At 40.4% G+C, this 19319-nt stretch overlaps 1 protein-coding gene across 3 annotated transcripts in view; it reads left to right on the forward strand.

The window, feature by feature from the left end:
- LOC138982157 (ras GTPase-activating-like protein IQGAP1) overlaps positions 1 to 19319 on the forward strand; it is a 92414-nt gene that overhangs the window by 67208 nt on the left and 5887 nt on the right. For 2 of the 3 annotated variants that reach the window (XM_070355383.1, XM_070355399.1), the window contains 20 exons: positions 415 to 498; positions 710 to 781; positions 1051 to 1120; positions 1933 to 2019; positions 2485 to 2606; positions 3966 to 4261; positions 7591 to 7665; positions 8247 to 8396; positions 8966 to 9106; positions 9714 to 9798; positions 9980 to 10144; positions 10357 to 10424; positions 10842 to 10974; positions 12724 to 12826; positions 13552 to 13690; positions 14827 to 14914; positions 15454 to 15569; positions 16341 to 16455; positions 17242 to 17408; positions 18892 to 19023. In XM_070355383.1, coding sequence (XP_070211484.1) covers positions 415 to 498; positions 710 to 781; positions 1051 to 1120; positions 1933 to 2019; positions 2485 to 2606; positions 3966 to 4261; positions 7591 to 7665; positions 8247 to 8396; positions 8966 to 9106; positions 9714 to 9798; positions 9980 to 10144; positions 10357 to 10424; positions 10842 to 10974; positions 12724 to 12826; positions 13552 to 13690; positions 14827 to 14914; positions 15454 to 15569; positions 16341 to 16455; positions 17242 to 17408; positions 18892 to 19023 — 2408 coding nt within the window. The remainder of the gene's footprint in view (positions 1 to 414; positions 499 to 709; positions 782 to 1050; positions 1121 to 1932; positions 2020 to 2484; positions 2607 to 3965; positions 4262 to 7590; positions 7666 to 8246; positions 8397 to 8965; positions 9107 to 9713; positions 9799 to 9979; positions 10145 to 10356; positions 10425 to 10841; positions 10975 to 12723; positions 12827 to 13551; positions 13691 to 14826; positions 14915 to 15453; positions 15570 to 16340; positions 16456 to 17241; positions 17409 to 18891; positions 19024 to 19319) is intronic. The other variant, XM_070355391.1, reaches the window with a different exon arrangement.

The raw sequence follows: 19319 nt of genomic DNA on the forward strand, positions 1-19319 counted from the left end.
ATGCAACAGCCGTATTAACAAAATATGTAATGAATACAAATGAAAGAAAAGCAGATGGTAGAATTTAAACCCTTAAGTCTGAAAAACCACCAAGGGTATACTCTGGCAAGGGAAATGCAGGCAGTCAGCTCAAGATTGCAGAAGTCTTCTGAAACCCACTTCTCCTCAATTTAAGACCCTGATTTTTCAGACTTTCTGTTTATGCTCTTTGTAAATATACCCCCATTTTAAGACTCCCTTCTTTTTAACTCATTGTCTCCCAGGTACGGATATATCCGTACCCACTCATATGGCTCTATCTAAAAAAAAACTTGGTCAACATAGCTGGGGTAGAAAGTGTTAAGACCTAATTTTCTTAGATGTTTGGAGGGTGTAAAAGGGAGATTCCCTTGTACAGTGATTGTATTTTGACAGGCATTTTGGCGAGGCAGCAAGCAGAAGCAAGCCTACCAGGAGAGGCGTCAATTCCAGAGGGACAACTTGCCTGCTGTTGTCAAGGTCAGTGGATTAATTTGCTAGTCTTTCAGTCTTCATCTAACGCATGATTTCCTCGTTACTGTTTCAACCGTGCAGTGTCTCCTATGGTTTGTTTGGTCATGTAGTTGTAGTCTCAAGACAACACATTTCTGGTTAGAATGTTTTGTTTGGACTCTGCGTGTGTGTGTGTGTGTAATTTCTAATAACATTTTGTTCACCAATTTCTTTTCAGCTCCAGTCATTGGTCAGAATGTGGAGAGACAGAAAGCGCTACAGGGATAGGAAAAACTTCTTCAAGCAAAATGTAAGTTGACCATTATGCATGTTATGTCATTTTAAAGAGGAAGACTGTGGACTGATGACTAATTTGTTACCACATGATGGTTCTATTGTTTTCAGTTGTGCTAAAACCTTTTAGTCTTCTTTTGAAATTAAAGCAGCTACATAGAACCAAATCAAGTAGCAGCGCTGTTGCATCAAAAGCAACATGTAATGATGTTTGTTGTCCTTTACTTTTAAATTGCATATATATCATTTGAACGGGTTTGAAATGACGTATGTTTTGCATTACAGGAGGACAAAATTGTCAAGATCCAGGCTTTCTTCCGCTCCAACTTGGCAAGACAGGATTACAAGGCTCTAAGTAAGTCGTTGGTTGAGCTGATTGTTAAGTGACATGTTTTCATTATTTATTGAGTCACTTGAGAAAAAGTGACTCTATGTAATCGGTCAGTGTTAATCTGTCCGGCCGGCCGGCCGTCCGGCCGGCCGTCCGTAGACACCACCTTAACGTTGGACTTTTCTCGGAAACTATCAAAGCGATCGGGCTCATATTTTGTTTAGTCGTGACCTCCAATGACCTCTACACTTTAACGATGGTTTCGTTGACCTTTGACCTTTTTCAAGGTCACAGGTCAGCGTCAAAGGAAAAATTAGACATTTTATATCTTTGACAAAGTTCATCGGATGTGATTGAAACTTTGTAGGATTATTCTTTACATCAAAGTATTTACATCTGTAGCCTTTTACGAACGTTATCAGAAAAACAAGGGAGATAACTAGCCTTTTCTGTTCGGCAACACACAACTTAACGTTGGGCTTTTCTCGGAAACTATAAAAGTGACCGGGCTCAAATTTTATGTGAACGTGACTCATTGTGTTGTGAATAGCAATTTCTTCCTGTCCATCTGATGCCTCATATAATATTCAGAACTGCGAAAGTGACTCGATCGAGCGTTTGCTCTTCTTGTTTAATTAAATGCTAAATGGTTTTGAAGCTTTACCTTATGGTAGGAGCACCTGTCTGATGGTGTGTGTGTTGGGGTTTGGTTTGTGTGCGTACGTGCGAGTGTGTATGTGTGTATTCCCTCAGTGCATAGCTAATAATTATTGCACAAGTCCAAAATGCTCAAAGGTCTGATTCATGCCATGACAGTTAGTGTTTGATGGTTGCAGTGTATGACGAGAATCCCTCACTGGCTGTTGTAAGAAAGTTTGTGCATCTTCTGGATGCCAGCGACAACGACTATGCAGAGGAACTTGGTCAGTGTTTTAATTTGCTTCCTAATAAAGATGTGTCTTGTTTTATGTAAAACAGATAGATTGCTAATGTTCCAAATCAAGAATCCAAAAACAAGAAAGCTGACATTTTTGCAAAGTTTAATTAAGGTTTTAACGTTAAATTGTGTTATTTTGTCCTGTATGAAACATTCCAAAAATGTAACCTTTCTTGTTTTGTTATTCTCTTTTTCATGGAATGGATTCTCACAGAACAATTTGCTATTCCTTATAAGCGTACATTTAGTAAGACAGGTTTCTTCTGTGTTCTGGAGGGTGTTGAGGTTAGACATTTTGGGAGGTGATTTTCAACTATCCTGGATATTATTTGTCTGAACTGCATTAGTCAGGATCAAATGACATCAGGTATTGATGAGCAAGAGTGATTTGTTTCAGTGAAACCTGTTTTTCATGGAGTATGTACTGAATTATTTCTGACATTGTGTGCAGAGCTGCAGAAGCTGAGGCAGCAGGTGGTGGCAGAGATTCGCTCCAACACGCAGCTGGAACAGGACCTGGACCAGATGGACATCAAGATCGGTCTCCTCATCAAGAACAGAATCACCTTACAGGTAAAGCTGCTTTCTTTCTTTCTTTCTTTCTTGCTTTCTTGCTTTCTTTCTTTCTTCCTTCCTTCCTTCCTTCCTTCCTTCCTTCCTTCCTTCCTTCCTTCCTTCCTTCCTTCCTTCCTTCCTTCCTTCCTTCCTTCCTTCCTTCTTTCTTTCTTTGGTGTTTAACGTCGTTTTCAACCACGAAGGTTATATCGCGACGGGGAAAGGGGGGAGATGGGATAGACCCACTTGTCAATTGTTTCTTGTTCACAAAAGCACTAATCAAAAAATTGCTCCAGGGGCTTGCAACGTAGTACAATGTATGACCTTACTGGGAGAATGCAAGTTTCCAGTACAAAGGACTTAACATTTCTTACATACTGCTTGACTAAAATCTTTACAAACATTGACTATATTCTATACAAGAAACACTTAACAAGGGTAAAAGGAGAAACAGAATCCGTTTGTCGCCTCTTACGACATGCTGGGGAGCATCAGGTAAATTCTTCCCCCTAACCCGCGGGGGGGGGGGGGGGGGGGGGTAAAGCTGCTAAGTGGACAGAATATTGATGCTGCTAAGTGGACAGAATATTGAATTGACTGTGTGATGCTAGTGTTGGTGACTGCTGAAGGCACAGTGTCCCAAACAGAGGATGCAGAATGTGGTAAACGTCTGTATTTACCCTCTGCAGACCTGTTTACTCATACGATTTCGCCGTATTTTGTACACCAAGTTTCAAAGAATACGATGAATATGCAGGTTGATAAGAAATTACGACGATTAAAAAAAATAGAATAGGTTTTTATTTATTTATTGCGTCTCTAAACTGAATGTTGGTTGTGTATGTGATTGGGATAAAAATCCGGGTTGCTTCGGTTAGCGCTTACAATTGGTCTATATTTTGTCACATGATTAACAAGCACCTCTACCTGGTAAGAAATAATATTTTGAAAATACATTTTGTCTCTGTGGAAAATGCACCAACTGTTCCAATTAGGTAAACAGGTCTGTCTCTGGAATGATGACAAGAACGCTTAACAATTTACAACAGTAAGATTGGATTGAGCTTTCCCCATCTCTACTTGCTCAACAGAAGTACTCAAAGTCAACCAACACAAGCATCACACTGAATTATTTCACAAAATGTGAGCGGAAGATCAGGGTTGCACCCTTATGTAGATTCCCAAAGAATTGTGCACTCACTACCTTTCTTAATGACAATATCTCATACACACATAGCTTTTTTCAAGCCTGATATTAATTGGGCGAAATTCACGGAATTTTTGGTAAACAGATTTTGAGAGTCAAGTTGACGGGCTTAATTAAGAAACATGCATTAATGCAGGCCTTTAATGATCACAACCTCCATCCCTTGGCAGGACGTCGTGACCCACAACCGCAAGTTGACCAAGCGTTCAGACGACACCAGTTCCGTCAAAGGCCTGAAAGCGTTGAGCAAAGAGAGCCACGAACGCATGGAGGCGTACCAGCATCTCTTCTACCTGCTTCAGACCAACCCCACATACCTTGCCAAGCTCATCTTTGAGATGCCGCAGAGCAAGACCACAAAATTCATGGAGGCCGTCATCTTCTCGTTGTTTAACTACGGGGCTAATCAGAGAGAGGAGTACCTGTTGCTGAAATTGTTCAGGACTGCTTTGGAGGAGGAAATAAAGTGAGTTTTGTCTGTGGACATGTTCTTAGGCTTGTGTTGATGGGAACGGGATTGTGGATTAATTTTTTTTTTTTTTTTTTAAGCTGGGAAGGGTAGAAAGGTGAGACTCAGAGGCAGGAGGATTAGAAAATTGGAATCAATTTTGTATGGGTTCTAAGGATGTAGGCTTTGGATCACGTTCTGTTTGGAATATGCTGTGCTGTTGGTTTGTTGGGCTATGGAAAGTAGGCACGAGTTGTGTGCTTGTCTGTCTGTCTGTCTGTCTGTCTGTCTGCGTGTGTGTTTGTTTCTTTTATGGAGGATAGTGAACGGCATGATGGTTTTCATAGAAATTGGCTTTCTAGTGAAGTGATTCAGGGCGTCTAAGAGAAAGCATGATTGATGTTGTAACATTAGTTCATGATTTGGGTTGTTCATATATGTTGAAACAGCAGAATGTGTCATTAATGGGAATTTAGTCATATTTATTGACAAGTATCTAAATTCACTGTAAGATGTTTAGTATCTATCTGTGAAGCCAAACTACAAGTTTACTGCTTTTTGAACGCAATATATGGGTAAATAGTGCCATCAAAGGAGTTAGCCTTGGTGAAATTAAAAGAATGTTTGTACATACACTAGAAATGAAAATAGAAATAGGCATTGTGAAGATGGGGATTACAAGTTCAATTACACTATTTTTGCATTTGCCAGAATTTACATTGCTTCAACTAACCCTACCTCTTCTTTTTCTTTTCTTCTCCTTTTTTAACTTTGGAAACTTCTTTTCTTTTATGTACACTGTTTATGCAGTACTAATGTGAGTGTACTAATTTATATATTTCTTTCTATGCCTGCTATCCGCAGTCGGATGTAAGTATGGATGCAGTCCGCATTTGTGCACATGTGGTCATTACTACTTTTGTACTCAGAATTTGGTTGAAAAGTTTTGATTCACACTCAGGAGCGGTGCAATTTATATTGTTGCAGATTCTTTTTTGTAATCAAGGGATGTGTTTAAGCAGGTTACGGCATTGTAGCAATACTTCTGTACTGAAAGATGCTTAGATATTAGTTCTACCTGTAATTAATCACATCTAAACTATATGTATTGAAAAGTAGATTGACATTTATTCACAGAGGCTCATGAAAACACAGCCACAAGCATGCATGTAGATGTAAATATGGGTTATTCACATGGACTCATTCACATGAACATACACACTCATGTGCTAATGCAGGTATCCATGCGCGCTCACACATGCACACACACACACACGCACGCACGCATGCACGCACGCATGCACGCGCACACACACACACACACACACACACACACACACACACACACACACACACACACACACACACACAGAATAGCACAAACACAATTTTGCATGCATTAATTGACCTGCACACATCAGGCCATTCATGCAAACGTTCATTCAGTCGTTCATCTTTTAAACTTGGTTATGGAGCTCCTTTTAACAACTATCTAAAGTAAAATCTCTTTGCTTCAGTATTTATGTTATAAACAAGTGCCGAATGAGTCGTAGCATAATGGGTCATGGGAAATTTGTCTAATGAGTCGTGCAGCGAGTTTTGTTTTTCTCAATGTCACTATTGTTCATGTTTATGTTGGGTGTATGAATCCATGTATCTTTTCTGTTAATGGAAATATCCTTGCATGAACACATTTTGCATGAGCTGACTCGAGTTTTAAATTAGGGGTGAACTCTTTCAGTCTTTGTATTGGTTAGTCTACCAACATTCCCACCTCAGATAGAAGAAATCTCCATAACGCTAACCAATCTGCATGCAAAAAGTAATTATGCAAACATGTGTATCGCCCTCTGTATTTATCTTTGGGCAGAGGATCTTCTGGTTGCGGTTTTCCTTTTTTTTACCTCATGATGGGAAAGGAAAACTTGTGTAAATTCTGCTTCTCGGTTCAAATCTTTCTTTTGAAATTTGTTGCAGTTCTTGTTTTGTTGGTTTTTGGTTTTATTTATTTATTTTCGTTTTTACTGACTTTCATCGGAGGTTAGCATTTTGTCTGATCCTTTATGACAATGTTATTTGTTGTGATTAAAAGTTTGACTTGAAATCACATGGTTGTAATTCCTCTTTCACATTGACTTTTTATTTGCTGCTTTGTTTTGGGGTATTTCATTACTCCCTTGTGTGAACAAATGCATGAGAATATATTTACAAAATAAAGAAATTGGGGAGAAGTGGATTTCAGAAGACTCGTGCAGACCTGTTTACCCTTACGATTTTGGCGTAATTTATTACGATTTTCTGCAAAAAATACGCCATTCCGGTATCCGTGTCAAGACTACGATTTTCATAAATAAATAAAAAAGTTTTTAAAAAAAAAAAAAAATTTTTTATTTATTAATTCACATGTTTGGCATTGGGTTTTTTAATGGCAAAATGGGGTGAAAAAGCACAGGACTGACCAAAGATCATGTCTGTCTGATGAGACGCTGGATAGCCTTCTAGTGGTGAAGTCTCGCCCTCACTCATTCGGCAAGCGCAAGTACAGTAGAGAAGCGCTTTACACACTGAAAAAGGCCTACTACGAGCAAAAGAAAAAGAATCAGTGATGCATGTGCTTTTGATGTGATCTTTTTTGAAATTATGATGACTACAAAAACTGATGTGTTTTTTTTTGTGAATGATGGATATTATGTGCATGATTGCGTTTCGCAGACACAGTTGTCATGTGCGTTGTAATTGGCGACGAATGCTGGATGATTACTATTTTTGTACCAGGATTACTATTTTGGGGCCTGAGCATTACTCTAAAACACTTTTGGGGGTAAACAGGTCTGCTCGTGTAATCTTGAGCTGCCTGCCTGCATTTCCCTTGCCAGGTTATACCTTAGTGGCTTTTCAGACTTTAAGGGTTTAAATTCTCCCATCTGCTTTTCTTTCATTTGTATTCATTATATATTTTTATTTTCATAAGGCTGTTGCATGGGTTTTCAGCAGTATTGAGATCAGGTGCGATACAATTTATTTTTTTAAGGTATTGTGTGCTGTTTTGCATAAAACCCGAAGCAACTGCATGCTTACTCCTGTTTGCTTTGCAAACTAAACCTTTTCTTTTGTAACAAATGTAAGAATATTTAGCAGTATAAAATGTGTTATAACTTTGTCTCCTGTTTAGCTTTGGCCCATAATTTTGCACTTGTTATTATTTCATTGATCAGAACGTAATTCATTTTTTGCTGGATTGTTTTGTTTTTAATCCTGGCTTCCATTCAAAGTGACCAAGATGGTATGCTTCGAGATCATTAATGGCTGGAGTGCAATTTAAAACATTTTTAAATTGCAATTTTCAGCTCTAAGGTGGACAAGATGACAGACATTGTGACAGGCAATCCGCTGGTCGTCAAGATGATCGTTGCCTTCAACAGGTATTGTGAAGACTGAATTAAATATTGGAAGGTTGTGTACAGTGTGCATTTTTGCAACTGATGTAATTGCAGAAGCAGCAGCTGAATAGAATATTCATCGGGTTGTCTATCTGTATGTACAGAAGCACTAAAGTTGTGGGTTTTGTTTTTTGTTTTTTTATGTTTCAAAGTCCATTAATTCATTTCTTTACTGACTTGAAACCTGCCAATTAAATCAAAGTCAGAATCAATTTAATTTGTTTTGGTTCGTAACGGGGTTGAACCTTACAACTACATGTAGTTAAGTGACATAAAATACAAAGCAAAACCCCATAACATAGAAAATGAAATACTAAATCATTGATAACTGGCCCTTGTACGGACAGTGACGATAAAAGAAACTACACATTTAGCTGTGATTTTAATGAAACTGTATTTCTGTTCTGATTTAAACATTGTTTTAACTCAGATTCTGTATTGATTTTAATTTAGTTTTAACTCAGATTCTGTATTTCTTTATTGATTTTAACGTAGTTTTAACACAGATTCTGTATTTCTGAATTGATTTTAACGGAGTTTAAACTCAGATTCTGTGTTATCAGGAACCAGAGGGGCCAGAACGCCCTGCGAGAGATGCTGAACCCGCTGATCACGGGGGTCATCGAGGATCGCAACCTGCGTATCAACACCAACCCTGTGGAGGTCTACAAGGCCTGGATCAACCAGGTGGAGTCCACCACAGGCAAAACCAGGTGAGACTGTCTTGTTGGCAGAAAGCGTTAGAATGGCAAAAGATGTAGATTGTATGCCATGAAATGGGGATGTGCTTAGATTGTATGCCAGGAAACGGGGATGTGCGAGTGTTATGAATGCTGGACTGAAGTGTTCGAATTCCTGACTCCACAAAGATAGCTGGGTGAGCCTAGTTTTCTGTGCGCTCCAATTTAGAACCACAACGCATGCAGATTTTACCCCAGTAGTAAAGCTTATGAACACTTTGTGGAGGGCATAAAAGCCCTGATTGATCAGTTGCAAATTGCAAACTACACTATTGATAAAAGTTAAGTTAGACTCATACACTCTTGAAACAGAGAAAGAGGCAAAGGTTTTCAATAATAACTTCTAATTTGATTTTATCAGTGTTTTAACAACAGCTAGGGAGAGGAGTGGGTACTGCCCTCATAAAGGTGGCCCGAGAGTAGTTAAGTTCCCTAACATCTCGCTCCCCTACGACCAAAAATGGTTATGGGACTACCTTTACACCGGTGATCTGTATGTCTGAGTCACAAAAGTTTTGAATAAAGCATGTGGGTTTTGTCAGTGAGCTGCCATACGACGTGTCAACGGAACAAGCCCTGCAGCACCCCGAGGTGCTGGAGAAGATAGAGGAATCCATCAAACACCTGCAAGCACTCACTGACACCTTCCTCAACAAGATACTCACCTCTCTCGACAACATCCCGTAAGTTGGTTTTAACATGGCAATGAAACTTTAATCCTTTACAGCTTCTAAGGCTCTTCTATGATTAGCATTGCCCATATACGGAAACAAACTAAATAGGATCAAACCGTTAGAGAATTACGCTGAAACGGCCTACTAACAGTGGTTGGCCACTTGTCATAAAATCATTTATAGCCGAAGCCGAAATGTATTTAATCTGGCAATGAAACTTTAATCCTTTACAGCTTTTAAGGCTCATATATTTTTACTTTCTCTCTACCACTCCAAATTTTCCAAACTGCTTTATTACATACAGCAGGGCTAAAGCTAGTTCAGGATCATTTCATGTTTTGTTTTGTTAGTTTTCTTATAGACGTGGGTGTGTGTGTTCCAAAAATATTCTGGTTTCAGACAGTGCTATATTTCAGTATTCGTTTTGTGTCTACTAGCTTGCTTGTTTGTTTATTTTGTTTTGTTTAGTTATTCTCTGTGTGTTTAGATTTGTCAGATAGGTCCTGAGATTCTTATGTGTATTTTCTCTGAATAACCACGCCTGATACTGGTTACATTTGCGGTATAAGTTCCTTTAAAAAAAAATGTTTGAGTCTACTCTTTTGTTCTTCTGCAGGTATGGAATGCGGTATATGGCCAAGGTCATGAGAGCTGCTCTTCTGAAGAAGTTCCCTGATGCTCCAGAGAAGGAAGTCTTGAAGGTATGTATTTTTTTTTTTTTTTTTTTTCCCCTGATTCTCACATGCAATCAAGCAGTGAAATTTATACATAGAAAAGTATTTGAAGAATTGCTGTCTTTATTTTCTGGTGTTTATGAGTAATCCTCGATATTGCTTGATGTTATAGACTTTGTGTGGTTTGATCATTTTCTTTGTTTTGTAGATTGTCGGCAACTTGCTGTACTACCGCTACATCAACTCGGCCATCGTTGCCCCAGACGCCTTTGACATTGTCAACATTGGTGCGGAAAAAGCCTTGTCGCCTGACCAGCGACGAAACCTGGGTTCCATCGCCAAGATTCTGCAGTTTGCTGCCTCCAACAAAGGGGTAGGTAGATGTTTTCTTTTACCACTCTCATGCTCCTTATGTATTTTGTGCCATTCCATTCCTCTATTTTCTTGGGTTTTTTTTCTCATACTAATTTGTCCCTTTGATCTTACCTCCAAGAGTATCCATGTGCAGAAAAGGTTTGTACATCTAATTTGCTCAGTATACACATCACTGAATGTGAATTTGATGTGCTGTAAATCTTTTTTCAGTTTGGTGGTGAGAGTGCCTATCTGTCCAGCATGAACGACTACATCAGACAGGCCCATGAAAAATTCAAGTAAGATTTTTCAGAATGATTACACTGGAGTAATAAAAAAGCAGACTGAATGGCACAGCAGAATAAGGCTGTGAAGACATAACTTGAACATAATTTGTTTGCTTCAGATTTAGCAATTGCAGAGAATTTACAAGGAACAATTTTCTCTGCACCAAATGGTCTTCATCTACATTGACTTTCAACATGGAATTGTTCTTCTTTCATTGAAGGGGAGTGTGTGTGTGTGTGAGTGAGTGCATGTGTGAGTGAGTGCATGTGTGAGTGAGCGCATGTGTGTGTGAGTGAATGCATGTGTATGCGTGTGTGTGTGTGTGCTTGCAGACATGCATGCATGCATGCATGCACAGATGTATGTAAATGGTTTGATTTTCAACTCTCTTGACCTCATATTAATCTAATTTTTACATTGCAACACAGGAGGTACTGCCTGAATGCGTGTGAAGTAGAGGAACCAGAGGCGCGATTCAACATTGACCAGTACAGCGACGTCATCATGATTGCAAAGCCTGTCATCTACATGTCTGTTGGAGAGATTGTCGACACACACTCCGTGAGTGAAATTATTCTCTTGTTTGGCAATAGACGATGTTCGGAAATAACTGTCGGGTTTGTAGGGCCGGGGTTTTAGTGAGACAAACGATCCATGGGCCAATCAATAGCAAGGGGTGTGCCTGAAACATGTGAAAAAGGAGCACCTGTGAATTATTTGTCTCACTAAAAACAAGGGTATTCACTCTTTCAAAACCCATACAAACCTGACAGAGTTATTTTTGGAATTCGTCTATTCAAATTCTGAAAAGATACACAATTTCAGAGGCTGCAGTTTCAGAGTTCAGACGTTCAGAAAGGACTTCAGAGAAAAACGTAAAGCCCGTCCATGTTCTGGTTCAAGTTTATACCCTTGGTATGATTTGACAACACGCAAGACGTAAGCTTTTAGCAATCGACCCAGTCATGAAATGGTGTACACTTTATACCATTAAATATATTTACGCTTCATATTAGTCTTTGCATGTAGCATGCTGGCAACCTATGAGGATGAAGTAGATACTCTTGTTTCTTGCAGTTAAAGTGGAAAGTTTTTTTGTTTTTGTTTTTGCCTAGCCCAGAAGCTTTATAGGCCATCAACATTAGCCAGACCTGGGAACCCATACAATGTTGCCGTATTTTATACGCATGATTGTCTAGAATACGAGCAGTACGGTCTGTGGAAAAAAAATACGACGAGAAAAATTCCTAGACTACTTTTCTTCACAAGCGCATCTTGAAGCCAATCCAGTATTTTGACACATGATCACAGTTTTTGTCATTAACTCATTCGAGGCGCAGCTAAATTTCCCCTGTGTTCCCTGCCAACGCGCGATTTAGAGCCATTTTGAAAAAAATATTAAAAATCAACAACACAAGATAACCTTACATACCTTATGTTTTTGCAAAGTTTGAAACTTACTCTTTTAGAAAATATATGAAACATTTGAAAGTACATACCTTTTGTTGTCTTCATATCCACGCAAAATATCCAATTTGAAGCAAAACAAAAAAACTTTCTACGTCATGGGTTCATCATACACAATGTCATGATCGACACTTGCATTGCCCGAATCATCACCCAAATGATCGTCCATTGGCACAAAATCGTCACCAGAATCTAAAATATCATCTCCACTATCATCATCACTGAGGTCAAGATCAGAACCGTACTGAATAACACGTTCTAGCACTCTTTTCAAGTTACTACGTCTCAGCAGAACGATCCGCCATCTTGGAAAAGTCAAAACACGTGGGTCGCACACCGTCAACAAAATTTTTATTAATCCCAACAATTTAAGGGAAGGAACTGTTTACAGTGAATGGTACCACTGTAGACAGATAGAAGTTCATTGCAGGGGTTGTTTCCCTTGGTCAGCAGGACCGTTTACACCGTTAAAAATTCGTGATATCCGTCGGAACTCAAGTGCCGGCACGCAGCCAACGCTAAACACAGATGTCGGAATTCCAGTTCCGACGCGCCTCGAATGAGTTTAAACATTAAAAGGAGCATTTGTTTTAAATGTATTGGTAAACTTAATTAACGGTGCGAATGCTGTGTGGAGTACGCTCATTTTTCTGAAAATACACCAAGTTTGCTTGAGAATACTCCGAGTGCAAAACAGGGGTTCCCAGGTCTGAGTAGCCCTTCAGCATGAGGTGCTGGTTGCCTTCTCCGGGTAAACAGCCTGGAGAGACTATTTTCTGTTCACCTTTATTTGCCTCACACAAGGGAACAGCACCTCCACCAATCCTGTGTTTTGCATTACAGTTACTGCTACAACATCAAGAGGTGATTGCACCAGACCATGACGACCCTATCCACGAACTGCTGGAGGACCTGGGGGATGCTCCCACTATTGATGAACTCCTTGGTCAGTTTGTTTGTTTGTTTGTTTGCTTAACGCCCAGCCGACCACGAAGGGCCATATCAGGGCGGTGCTGCTTTGACATATAACGTGCGCCACACACAAGACAGAAGTCGCAGCACAGGCTTCATGTCTCACCCAGTCACATTAGTCTGACACCGGACCAACCAGTCCTAGCACTAACCCCATAATGCCAGACGCCAGGCGGAGCAGCCACTAGATTGCCAATTTTAAAGTCTTAGGTATGACCTGGCCGGAGTTCGAACCCACGACCTCCCGATCACGGGGCGGACGCCTTACCAATAGGCCAACCGTGCCGGTCTCCCTCCTTGGTCAGTCCTTGGTTCTGTTTTACATTGGGTCTAGTATTAACTGAAAGTTTTAACAAGGGCAGAGGAAACCTTTGTCTCCCTGGGTATGTGTCTGTGAAAGGCATTTCACAAAAACTACCTGACGGATTTTAATGAAATGCTTACATTTTGTTAGTGAATTTTGTTAAAACTTCATGTAGATATTTCTGCTTTTACAAGTGAAAGCCTTTTTCAAGCCATGACATACTGTACAATTGAAACATTAAAAGTGCTTTACCTCATGCATGAATTATGAAAGTCTGATACAACTTTTTATCAGACATACTTAACATAACCAAAAATAAGAATAATGATAAAGAAAGTTACCCTCTCTTTCACAAGTGTGAATCATAGTGGATATGAAATTATGTTACTGTGCAGGAACAGAGCTCACTGGAGACGAGGCCACCAATGAGACACTGAGAGCACAGCTGGCAAAGACGGAAATGTCCATGACGCTCTCGAGCAGAGTAGAGCTCCACACGGATGACAAGGCTGATATGAAGTCACTCCTCATCAGGTCTGTGATGTTTGCCTTGCTCCTTCTTTCCTCTTTTTCTCATTCTCTGTCTGAGTGTGTGTGCATGTATATGTGTGTGACTTGCGACTGTGAGTGAACACTGCTCATAAAATGATTTTGTGGTACAAAACTTGCACAGTAGAGCACTACAACAGCAGGGGAATTGCACTACAGTAGAGCACTACAACAGCAGGGGAATTGCACTACAGTAGAGCCCCCCTTTTAAGACCTACAAGAATCTGAGAAAATCAGCTCTTAAAATGAAGGGGGGGGGTCTTAAAATGGGGGTAAATTTAGAGAGGCTATGAACAGAAAATCTGAGAAAACAGGATCTTAAAAAGGAGGGAGTCTTAAAAGGGGGGTAAATTTAGATTAGAGAGGCTATGAACAGAAAATCTGAGAAAACAGGGTCTTAAAAAGGGGGGAGTCTTAAAATGGGGAGGAGGGGTCTTAAAATGGGGGTAAATTTAGAGAGGCTATGAACAGAACATCTGAGAAAACAGGGTCTTAAAAAGGAGGGGGTCTTAAAATAGGGTTAAATTTAGAGAGGCTATGAACAGAAAATCTGAGAAAATCAGGTCTTAAAAGAGAGGGTGTCTTAAAATGGGAGTAAATTTAGAGAGGTTATGAACAGAAAGTCTGAGAAAGCAGGGTCTTAAAAAGGAGGGAGTCTTAAAATGGGGGTAAATTTAGAGAGGCTATGAACAGAAAGTCTGAGAAAACAGGATCTTAAAAAGGAGGGAGTCTTAAAAGGGGGGTAAATTTAGATTAGAGAGGCTATGAACAGAAAATCTGAGAAAACAAGGTCTTAAAAAGGAGGGGGTCTTAAAATGGGGGTAAATTTAGAGAGGCTATGTACAGAAAGTCTGAGAAAACAGGGTCTTAAAAAGGAGGGAGTCTTAAATTGGGGGTCTTAAAAGGGGGGTTTCATTCTTCTTTTTGCTGTACTCACTCTTCCTTTCTTTTAACTTTCATTGTTTTGGTTGTGTGAGCACATGATGCTTCATATGTGATTAACATCTTCTTGAGTGCACAGTCCTTCAATACTGTCCAGGATTACTGATCGAACCTAAAGGCTATGTTTGCATTATTTTCTTTTGCCCTTTGTTCAGATTTTTTCATTGATGAATTTTCAGAACAAAGAGGATGATTGTGGATGTGATAGCATGTCAGCCAGGTGACAGACTGACCGACATACTGGAAAAATCGGCCAGTAGTCCACAGGTATTAAGTGCTTTCTTTCTTTGCTTGTTGTTTTCTTTGATTCTGTGTGGTACCCTGTTTATTTGTGTCTCTAGAAACGCAAAAAGAAGGGCATAGATTTAAAGTGATGTTAAATACTAAAAGAAGAGCGAACCTTTGACATTCACTCTGTGAGACTGACTGATTTGACTGTTGCCTTGCTTGTGTGCATAATCAGAAGAGTGATCGTTTGGCATTCACTCAGTGGAACCAGGATTTGACTGTTGCCTTGTTTGTGTGCATATAATCAGAAGAGTGATCGTTTGGCATTCACTCAGAGGGACCAGGATTTGACTGTTGCCTTGTTTGTGTGCATATAATCAGAAGAGTGATCGTTTGACATTCACTCAGAGGGACCAGGATTTGACTGTTGCCTTGTTTGTGAGCATATAATCAGAAGAGCGATTGTTTGACATTCACTCTGTGAGACCAGGATTTGACTATTGCCATGTTTGTGTGCGCAATGAGAATGATGTTGATGTTACTCACTGCACCTGTCTTTCTGCGCTTGCTGCCACCAGGAAGAGAGGCATCAGGTGATGGTCAAGAAGAGAGACATTCTGGACAAAAAGCTGACCCAGTCCGAGAAAACAGGAGCCAAGATTGTCAGACATGCTTCTGTTGTGGGAGATACCAGGTGAGTACTTGACTGCAAAATATCCCTATGAGTAGATCCATTTGCAATTTGTTATGACAACATTGCGTTCAAATCGGAAACAGAAAAGCCTAGAAGTCCTAAAGCCTGATACTAATGGGCAGATTCTACTTCTCGAAGCTCGATGCACAAAGCTTTGGTGCTGAAGTTTTGGTCAAAAGACTTCGCAAAGTCTTTCCAAAGTCAACTTGGGGCTCAATTAATGACAGTCTTTAACCTGAACATACAATGCTAACTGTTTCTGATTTCACAGTCCTACCACTGTTTTATGATCGCACAAAATCTAAGGTGGAGTCTTGGAATGCAGATAATTTGACTGATAATATGAGAGAGAAAACTGTCTGACAAAATGAAGTCTGAAAGTTGAGGGAGTCATAGAATGCAGATAATTTGACTGATAATATGAGAGAGAAAACTGTCTGACAAAATGAAGTCTGAAAGTTGAGGGAGTCATAGAATGCAGATACTTTGACTGATACTATGAGAGAGAAAACTGTCTGACAAAATGAAGTCTGAAAGTTGAGGGAGTCATAAAAGAGAGAGCCTGAAAGCAGATGTTTCACTGTACTTTGGAACTTAAAATTCAGGCATTCGGCTCCACAGTACAAAGCCTTGAGAAGAAAGCCACAGAGCTAAATTTAGCATTGCCAGCGACATCTGATGGTCAAGACACGAGAAAACAGCTACCTCTGTGGCACCCGGAAACCAGCCGATGTTGGCCTTTATCTATCATTTGGGGTGTGCATCAAACAGGTTGCCCCTGGAAATGATGAAGACGAAGATCCGCAACAACTTGCAGGTGCTGGAGCTGGCAGGTATGGTGTCCCACAAAGACCACTACCAGGACCTCATCAACGCCATCGTGCAGGTCAGTTTGCAGTGTTCTTGCCTGACTAAAGTGCTGTTCACATGGCAGACTGTGTACCAACTTTCCCCCAACTTTCAAACGATTTTAGTTGGCGCCAAGTCAAATCAAAATTGCTGCCCATGTGAACAGCGCAAACGCTCACACTAGTTTTAAGCGGCGATTCTCGCCAGACTTGAAGGCCAGTGCAGCGCTCCGAGCTACTTCCTAATACGGTAAGAGCAGTTTGGCTAGAGCTAACTAATCAGTAAGCATGATGAGAAAAGTCTGCGCAAAATCTGTGTCAAGTCACGGCCGAGTCGAGCAGTGCTCAACTGAGTTTTGGAGTCGCTGCTAAGTCTGGCCTAAATCGTACCTAAATCGCTGGAGCCGTTCACATGGCTGACTTTTTGCCGACTTGGCCTCGATGTCTCGGGAGCGATTTTCAAACAAAAGTTTGGGAAATGTTGGTTGCAAGTCTGCCATGTGAACGGCACTTAAGAGGACACTAGGTCAGCTGGATCACTGTAAAATCAGCTAAGACAGACTTATTCCTCTGAAATAAAAAAAAGGTTGTTTCGAGGCAAGTTTAAAAAAAACCTTATGATCCACATCTGATTAAGATTGCGTTAAAAACAAGAGGTCAGCTGGATCACTCTAATTCTGATCACTGTAACATCAGATTAGACAGACTCATTCTCATGAAATAAAAAAAGGTTGTTTTAATGCAGCTGGTTAATAGTTTAAAAAACAAACTATGACCCACATCTGATGTAAGATTGTGCTCATAACAATGTTTTATCCCAACAGGACATCCGTAACCAGCGACGTTACCGTAACAACAGGAAACAGGAGTTGCTGCGTGTACGTAACACGCTGAACAGTCTGAATGAGAAGCGCACGTTCTACGAGTCTCAGATTGACTACTACAACCAGTATGTCAAGACCTGTCTCGACAACCTGCAGAGCAAGAGCAAGTCAGTGACATTTTCTTATTTTTCCATCTGGTGTTTTTTTTCTTCTTTTTTTCTGTCATGTCCGTGTCTTTCTTGCGCAAGCGTTCTCTCTCTCTCTCTCTCTCTCTCTCTCTCTCTCTCTCTCTCTCTCTCTCTCTCTCTCTCTCTCTCTCTCTCTCTCTCTTTCTCTCTCTCTCACTGAAATTTCAAATGGTGGCTATTATGGAAGAGTGTATTTTGGATCTTATAGAAAACGTTGGTGATTTGCCCTTTATTTTGTTTGGAGATTTGAATGCAAGAACAGGTTCTCGGAATGCACGTGAAATGCAGTGTTTTTATGATGCAGATTACTTCAGTGTGTTCCCGCCACAGAACACTGAAGTCGAGGAAGGAGACGATTGTTTTGAAGTATGCGTGCGTGTGTCGAAAGATAAAGAGTAGGATGTTCTTGTTTTTGTTTACTATGTGCATTTGTATGCTGGTCCTTGAGATGTGCTCATCTCCATGAAAAGGGCCCAAGGCCTACTCATTAAAACATTCAGACTTCAGACCCCTCTCTCTCTCTCTCTGTCTCTCTCTCTCTCTCTCTCTCTCTCTCTCTCTCTCTCTCTCTCTCTCTCTCTCTCTCTCTCTCTCTCTCTCTCTCTCTCTCTCTCTCTCTCTCTCTCTCTCTCATCCCCCTCCCCCTCCAAACCATATAGTGTGTGTGTGTATTTCTCTTTCCTTCACCAAATCTCACATCATTCGCCATATGCATGTACCGTATTTGACGGACTACAAGCCGCGACTTTTTAAAAAAAAAAATCGCATTGCGGCTTATAAAAAGATGCGGCTAAAACGTTACCTAAACTTGAATAGCATTCACCTAATGGAAGTCGCCGCGGATTTTCATTTCGCTCGATTAGCGATTACCGGTACTTTATTAGCTCTCTACTCAAGACTCGGCGCTTTTCTCTTTCTTTCGCGAATCTTTGTTTGTCAACAAGTCGTCGTGACAAGATAGCGTACAGAGAAACACCGGATGTATCAGGATCTCGCGCGCGCAAGATTTCGTTTTTTTGTGTCTCGCGATAGTTGGAGGAGCGAGAGCCGCCATGTTGTGTTTTCGTCTGCTCGAAATGTGCGCTAAAGTCGTAAATCATCCCAAAAAAGCTTATTCCGGGCGGGACTACATGTGTGTGTTGGTTACAAATTGTGTGTGTGTGATATTTTTCTTCAAACTTTTTCACTTTTCTTCTTTGTTTCACTTGTTTATTCTCGGAGCCGATTTCGCCAAATAGCGTACTTTCGTTTGCCTGGTTGTTTTGATTGATTGACACGATCTGATTATATTTTTTTCGACGGCGGCTAATATAGTGACGCAGCCTATACGTGGCTCGTTCCAATTTTTTTTTTTAAAGTCGGGGGTGCGGCTTATAAAACGGTGCGTCTTGTAATTCGTCAAATATGGTATGTATTTTCTTTCACAAATTAGTTTCATTACCAAGTTTAGTTTCTTGTCCAGAAAACCAAAGAAGAGTGGGTTTTTCCATCGTCGCGAGGGTAACCAGAACGCCCGCAAGTCTATCCACTACAACGCAGCCCAGCTTTACGAGAAAGGAGTTGTCCTGGAGATTGAGAGTTTGCCTCAGAACCAGTGAGTGTCAAGTTAGATTATTCAGTTGGCATAACTTTCAGATTCCATCAAGCGTGGTAATAATCCTTGGATCTGCTAATTTCAGAGGTTTGAGCATGACATTTCTGTGGAATAAAGTTAATTTCTGAGGACAAAAGTCTCAAAATTTGTAACAGTGTTTCATATTCTCAATAAGCTCAGGCGTATGTAAATGCTACACCTCTGTAAGCGGAGGTGATGAGTAGCTTCAGCTAGATTTTGTGCCGAATACCCCTCAGCTTGTGTAGGCTTTGATTTGGCCCCTCTAGTTTTCAGAG

Source organism: Littorina saxatilis, linkage group LG1 (assembly GCF_037325665.1).
Source record: "Littorina saxatilis isolate snail1 linkage group LG1, US_GU_Lsax_2.0, whole genome shotgun sequence".
NCBI lineage: Eukaryota > Metazoa > Mollusca > Gastropoda > Littorinimorpha > Littorinidae > Littorina > Littorina saxatilis.